Source organism: Xiphophorus couchianus, chromosome 5 (genome assembly GCF_001444195.1).
Source record: "Xiphophorus couchianus chromosome 5, X_couchianus-1.0, whole genome shotgun sequence".
Lineage (NCBI taxonomy): Eukaryota > Metazoa > Chordata > Actinopteri > Cyprinodontiformes > Poeciliidae > Xiphophorus > Xiphophorus couchianus.
The window spans coordinates 17,414,701-17,421,949 of NC_040232.1; the positions used below are offsets into that span (position 1 = coordinate 17,414,701).

The 7,249-nt window shown below is 38.7% G+C and overlaps 1 protein-coding gene across 5 annotated transcripts in view; it reads left to right on the top strand.

Moving 5' to 3' along the window:
• The window catches only part of krt222 (keratin 222), a 32,621-nt gene extending 25,404 nt beyond the window's left edge, over window positions 1–7,217 (top strand). For all 5 annotated transcript variants that reach the window (XM_028017895.1, XM_028017896.1, XM_028017897.1 and 2 more), the window contains 3 exons: window positions 1,363–1,583; window positions 1,672–1,774; window positions 3,858–7,217. In XM_028017895.1, the coding sequence (XP_027873696.1) occupies window positions 1,363–1,583; window positions 1,672–1,774; window positions 3,858–4,071 (538 nt within the window). In that variant the 3' untranslated portion in view covers window positions 4,072–7,217. The remainder of the gene's footprint in view (window positions 1–1,362; window positions 1,584–1,671; window positions 1,775–3,857) is intronic.
• The last annotated feature ends 32 nt before the right edge of the window (window positions 7,218–7,249 follow it).

Here is a 7,249-nt window from a genome sequence, read left to right on the forward strand (position 1 = left end):
GCAAGGGCTTCAATTATCTTCTCAAGAAATTTGGACAATGAAAGGTGTAGAGGACTCTGGCACAAGCCGCACCTTTCCAAGCTTTGTAATTGTCACGTAATTGAGGAAAACCATTTAATTTTACGCTGCCAGTAGATGCCATGGGTCGGGTAGAGGTGATGGGGAGGACATCTGATTGTTGGAGAAGGGTGGCACCCGAGTGGCTCACGCCAAAGAAAACACACATGAATCCTTGTAAAAGCATGAGTTTCCCACTGAAGCATTTTACACACTGCACAACGCTCAGTGCATATGTAATGGATGCAAATGATTTTCCAAAAAGTCTCATACTGAAGCATGAAGCGTTATACTTCTTTACTATAGTAAAGAAATTAGTGTAGTGGTGCTGTTCATTCCCAGCTGTCATTATTAACTCTCTAAGATAGAGAACAGAACCCAGCAACTGTGTGAAAAATAATTTGGTGAGATGTTCTTTTGGGTGCATCTACGGATCAACTGGGAAGAATTTGGAACTTTTCCTCCATTTTCTTATATGCTTCTTATTAAACTTTCCTTTGAAAATAAGTGAACCATTCTGCGAAGATGAAAACTGGACTGAATGCTTCCTTTTTCTTTTTCCAGCCTTAATCCTTCACAGCCACACAAGAATGAATGTATAATTTTTGAATGTATCCATTTACTGTAACACATTCATGAAAACATCTGACACATCTGCGATTTCCTTTCTCAAGATCTGACTTCACTGGTTTCTATTGAGATCAGATTAAATTAATTAACTGAAGGAAAACATTTGAATACCTCCATCTTCCAACTGGAATAGTTCAGATCGAAACATTATTTGTGCGTTTGTACGCTTTGCAATTATTTCGCAAATAAAAAGTGACAGATTTCAGACTGTAGGTGCTCATAGCTCTTAGAGTCTTGCAGCTGTAAATGCAGCAAAAGGTGGTTCTGCTTAGTTTTGTCTCAGATCATGAGTAAAGAAGCATGTCATACTTTTCAAATTTTTATTTGTTAAACATTTTGAGAAGCATTTATCTTTTTTTTCCACCTCCCAGTTATGCTCTACTCTGTTAAGTTTGGGGTTAGAGTTCGACAACAAAATAACAAATTTCAGCTCCCTTTTGCTGTTGTTGTTTTTCTTTTGGAGAACATTAGGTTGTTTCAGATTTAACTGATGTTACATTTTACCATAAGTCACAGCCTTTCAATAAATATTAGAGCAAATAACATGTTAAAAATTTGGTGCATAATGATTTTTTTTGTTTTACTTTTAATTCTTAATAGTTCTACTTGCAGATCTGACAATTAGAAAAAAGGCCTTTTTTCTGTTTTGGCTACCATGAATCTTCGTATCTGCAGGTACGTCAGTCGTCGTGCCCATCCGTTGGTTCTGCGGCCCTGGAGGTCTCCTGTGACGGAGCCAAAAGAAAATGGGTTGGAAAACAGCTTCAGTGACTCTGCTGTTACTCCGGATGAACCAAAATCTGAACCTCTGCCTGACATCCCGTCTCTCCTTTCTGCTGACAATGGACTGAAGAAGAGCAAGCTGTACAGGCAGCAAAGCCTTGTGATACTCACAGGTAGGACACACACACACACACCAACACATACACAGAACCTTATCGCAACCATACTTACTCATGGTGTGTCATGGATGTCTTTCCATAGAGCCGGAGCAGGATAAGGACTTGCCACTGTCCACTGTGAAGACTCAGGAGATTCTTCAGGGCAACGTGGTGCGGGAGAGCGCAGAAGGTCACGGCACCATTGAGTAAGTATTGATCTTCTCTCGCCCCCATTGACCTGCTGTCAGCAACTGTGCCTCAGGCTGAAATGTGGGCGGTTTTTCTTTAGCAGTAAGCACTAATTGTATCTCTGTGAAACAGGCTGCTCTACATCATCCAGACAAATACCCTCAAAATAACACTGTCTCCCTCTCCTTATCTCATGGAAACAAACCACCTGTTTGCTACCAGTTTTTAATCGCATGTGTTTTTCACACATTAGCACATCATTCCCCTCACACCCAAGCAACATCTGCTCCAGCAGGCAAGGGCTTACCATCTATACAACCTCCAACGAGTCACACGCAATAAAACAGTGAATCGGCGTCGTAGGTTCTCGTGAGTAACTCATCACGGTGTATCATGGGAACTTTGCTGCAGTGTTGGTTTGTGTTTGATGTGGAGACGCATGCCTGGTGTGCAGGCTTTCAGGGTGTGGTGCATTGTTATTATTGGATGAGACGTGGGAGGAATATTTTTGTATGCTTCAGGTCCAGGAGACACAAAAAGTCTAAAAGCTTCAGACACTCTGACATTATGTTGAAAGGGAAAACTGCATAGGAGCTGACTCACTTGTAATTTTAGCTAACTTTGACGCTGTCTGTAAATATCTGCTCACTGTACGACAAACACCTCTCATGTTTTAAGCGTCTGTTGATAATACTGCAAATTAGGAGGCATCATGTTGTCATCAGAAGGCTTAGAGGCACTGTCATTTAGGATGGCAATGCTTTGATGTAGGTATAGACCATGGCTTAAAGTACATCAGCTTTACTGATCTAACTCTCAGAAGCCATTATTTCTCCAAGAAATCTGATCTAATCTTTTAAAAGAATCATACTCAGTAGTTCTTTACTATTTATAAAAGCCTCGTCTTTCAAATGGTTTTTTCAGTGTTTGCTTTTGTCTGATTTTGGAAGATATTTTTGCTTTTCTAAATCAACCTGACCTGGTTATTTTTAATGAACCCATAGAAAATCCTAGTGGTATTATTTATTATTCTAATTAGTTATTCTTAAATCTATAAAACTTTGCTGGGACATAAAGTGTTTTTGGGAAGTATTCAAACCCTTTGAACATCTTTACATCCTGTCCTATTACACTCATAAAGTTCTGTGTGTTTTATTCATATTTTATGTAATTTACCACTGCAAAGTGGGGTATACCTGTGAAATGTAGAACAATAATACACCGTATAAAATATATGTTACAAGTATAAATCTATAAAGTGAAATATACATTTCTATTCAGGCCCCCTTACTCTGACGCCCATAAGTAAACTCCTGTGCAGCCACTTACTATCAGAAATCACCTAATTTAACTTCATCTGTGTGCAGGTTAACCTCTTGTCACAGGATATTAATGATCAAACAGCACCATGAAGACCAAGACACTGAGCAGAAAAGCTAAATGTTGTTTACCACTCAGTCAGATCGCAGCTGACCGATGAACATTTTCCTTCCCAAAGTGACTGAATAAGATCTCATACATGAAAGATTCAAAATACCACCACAATTTGTCATAAATTACGGGTGTTGAGGTGGTGAGGCAGACGCTGTAGACCCACGATGTGATAAATGAATGATTTTAATAGTGAATATCCAGCAAAACACAGTCCAAAATAACGGGCAGCATGGCCGAGCGGAAACCAGGGCTCGACGCCGGTAGCAACCGTAAAAATGAATGGACAACGGAACAACACGAACGCACATTAGACGAGGACCCAACAGAGACGGAGAGACACAGGTGACACTAAATACACATGGGGTAATTAGGGAACGAGAAACACCTGGGAGTAATCGAGGGGAGAACAGGACAACACGGAGACACAGAGACACCGATAACTCGAAATTAACACACAGAAAACACAGAACATGACACAATTAGCTTTGCACATAGTTGTTCTTCATGCTTGTTCTGTACGTGTGAACTGGAAAAGAACTACAAACTATGTTTAATGACTTCAAACAGACACAAGTCCCACAGTAGCTTCCTGTCTCTCCCTTATTGTTCGAACATTCTGTGCAGTAAATGACTGCGTGATCTTTTCTTGTCACAATCTGCTCGCAGGACAGAGAAGATTGACAAGGTGATAAAGCAGTGGGAGGGCTCCTTCTTCAGAGGGAACCCCAAACTGAGGAAGAAGTCTGTGTCGCTGCGCTTCGACTTGCACATGGCTGCAGCAGACGAGGGCTGTGGCCAAACCAAACAGGACAGCCTCCCCGACGTGGAGGTTCGTCTTATCATGAAACGGTCCCGCAGCATCTCCACCATCACACAGTGACTCTCGTGCTTTGAGTACACAGTTATTACCTGTTCGTAGCGGTATGTGGTGATGCCAGAGGTGTCGAGGATGCAAATGGAACTGCAGCGATCCCCGAACTCTGGGCTGCAACCATCCATTGCCATCATGCTTTCAAATGCAACATTTACTAAGCTTAGCATCACAGCTCATGACTGAATTTACCTGTCGGATACGGGTTGTGGCAGGTTAAGTGTTATAAAAGGAGGCTTTTGTGGTGACCGTTTCAATAGAGCCGGAGAGATTTATATTCTCTGCAGTAACATTTAAAGCATATCCTTACGTCATCGGCTTAGACAAAGAGAAAGTGTCTCTCACTTTTTCAGCCTTTGCTGCATAATAGGTATTACAGACTAACACTGACATTTAATCCCAGTTAAACTCTACGTGAAGGTAGGAGGAGACTATTGAAAGCAGACTTGTTCAAGCAGCTACAAACTACCAGAGGGTGCATTTAAGTGGTGGATTTTCACTACAGGACTGTATGAAAATTATAGAAGTGACTGAATTTCGCATGTTTTTATTTTATTTTATTGCGTATGTCACCAGCAAACACAGCTAAGACTGTGTTGATTTTCAGATTTATTTTATTTCAAAAGTCATAATCTAAACAGTGATGCTTTAGGTTTCTTTTCACAAGATTATATAAATGTTTTATGATCTATATAAAAATTAGAGCTGAACAAGTACACTTCTATTCTTCATAAGATAGGGACTAAATGTTACCTACCTTCTTTCTGTGATTGAGTCATTGATATTTTTGAATGAAGAATAGTCATAATAATCAATAACATAAAACCATCTAAACAAAGTTTCCTGCTGTTTGTGAAGGTAAGCAGGAATGTAACGAGCCAGGAAAGAGAAAGTTGACTTTAGCTATAGAGTAACAAATATAGAAACTGTAATGCTTCATTTTATCCACTTATAATTTTTTGCAGTGTAGTGTCACTATGTCCTTGGTCATTGTGTGATTTCCATCACTAATCTTTACAGCTCTACTCACTGCAGTTCAATTTAAGGGAAACAGTGAATCAGTTAGACAGTAAATTGTAAAAAAAAACAAAACAAGTAAATTTTGGTTTAATAAAATAAATACAACCTCAAAATATAGTAAGATTATTAAAACATAAATGTCTGAAATATTTAAGATTGCATCCAATCACTTTTTAGGGATGATGCATTGTTACATAAGAGCAGGCCAGCCTTAGAGGTTGTAGTAGCACACACCAAAAAAACACAACAGGGTCAGATTTCAGTTTGTCTTTATCTGACTCTTGTACTGACTTGGCCCAGAAAATACCACAATGTTGAAATGACCAAAGCGACTGCATCATAATTTTGAACACTTTCTTTTTTAACTGAGTTCAGACTTATAGCTCTTGATAGTTCTATTTGTTTTCATGTCAAAAGTAGCAAAAAAGGTAAAAGAAAATCCAAATACAAAATTTCTCTCAACATTCAGGTAGATGTCGTGCTTCAGTTCTTACCAGCAGTTTTACTCTGAAGTATACAGCCATTTGCATCCTCTTTTTCCACTGTCAGCATTATACTTATATAAGTCAACAGTGCAGTGGTTATGGAAAACATTGGATTAGTGAATGGAAGAAAGTCTTACTAATCACTGTCTTACTAAACAGCAGAAAGGCTTACTAATCACCACATAACCTCAGACAGAAAGACCCCAGGCAGAAATTCAAACCCATAAATTTCTTGCTATAAGGCAGCAATGATAATAACTGTCACTCTGGAGCCCACTGCAGTATTAATATCTAATGTTTCTTCATATAATCAGTCCATGTTTTACTCCCAGTCCGTCCTATCCTCACATAATATAACTTCCCAAAAGTTATTTAAATATGTCTGTCACACCTTTCAAACTCTACAGTTTCTTCTATCACTTCAGTTTTGTAGAACAACACTACTTAAATATACTGTAGGTGGCATTAATATTCTGGTATACACTCTGTATATGATCTGCCATTCATTTGTCTCAGACAAATGAATGAGAAAAAACAAGTCACAGTTGCAGCTAATTAAAGTATTTCAAATGGAAAGATTTTTTTTTTGGTGGCAGAGAAGAGATCTGCTGCTAAGCAACCACACACACATTTGACTGGTATTTATTGTCAAGAAAGCAATATTTTCTCTGCTCACATCAAACAGGAAACATGCTTTTACCTGCCTTGATAAACCTGCCTCTAAAATATGACATTTGCGCTTAGGTTTTGACTGCAAAGGCTAACAGTGAGAACTACTGCTTATATCTAAATCTACATATGTGTTTTTCTTTAGAAGATCTTTTTGTGTGTGTTATTTCTGCTTCACTGAGTACCAGGTTAAGGATGAATATTTATTATCCTGTTTGGTTTGAAAAGTTAGGTAATGTTAAAAATAACTGCTTTACTAACTGAAGTAGACAAAATGGAGTTAGACACAGAGCTGGCTGACAAAAATGAGCTGATTTAATTTCTGTAATTCATCTTCCTAGATACAGTAATTCGGCCTGATTGGTAGTTTGGTTGGGAAAAGATGGAGAGTTTGAGATAGTCCCATCATATCATAGTGGCTCTGACTGAAATATTTCCAGCCCTGTGAATTTCTTAACCCAGTAATTTTCTTACAGTCCTGAAACACGTTGCACTGCAAACCCACACAGCACGTAAGAACGTCTGCACTGAAAAATATCCAGAGTTGGAGCACTTTGGTGGTCCTTTGTGAATGCAGGTAATTCTCAGACTGATAATGTAGATGTAATGTACCACTGTGATCCTAACAGCAGCGCTGCTTTTAAGTAGTAAGTTTCACTTACAATGTGTTTCTCTGAGAATCTCGCTTCCCCCTTTTCACCAATAGAGGACAGCGTTTATTAAGATTTACCTCTGCAATGAATCCATCATACTGTATTTGTGCCTCCTTAGATTTTAAGTTTTTATGCTAAGTTTTGAGTTAAGCCCCGAAGATGTTTTGAAAAATAAAATTCGGACCTATAGGCAGTATGTTTAGGTCCTTCAAGGGTGGTTTAAAATACCTGAATTTATCTTATCTATGCAGTCCTGTGCTTGATTTTTGCTCTGCTTCAAGAAGCACACTAGAGGTTTATCATTTCAAATAAAGAGAAAATGTGCTGACTGGTGTGTTTGTCTTTCAAATGTGTGCCCAA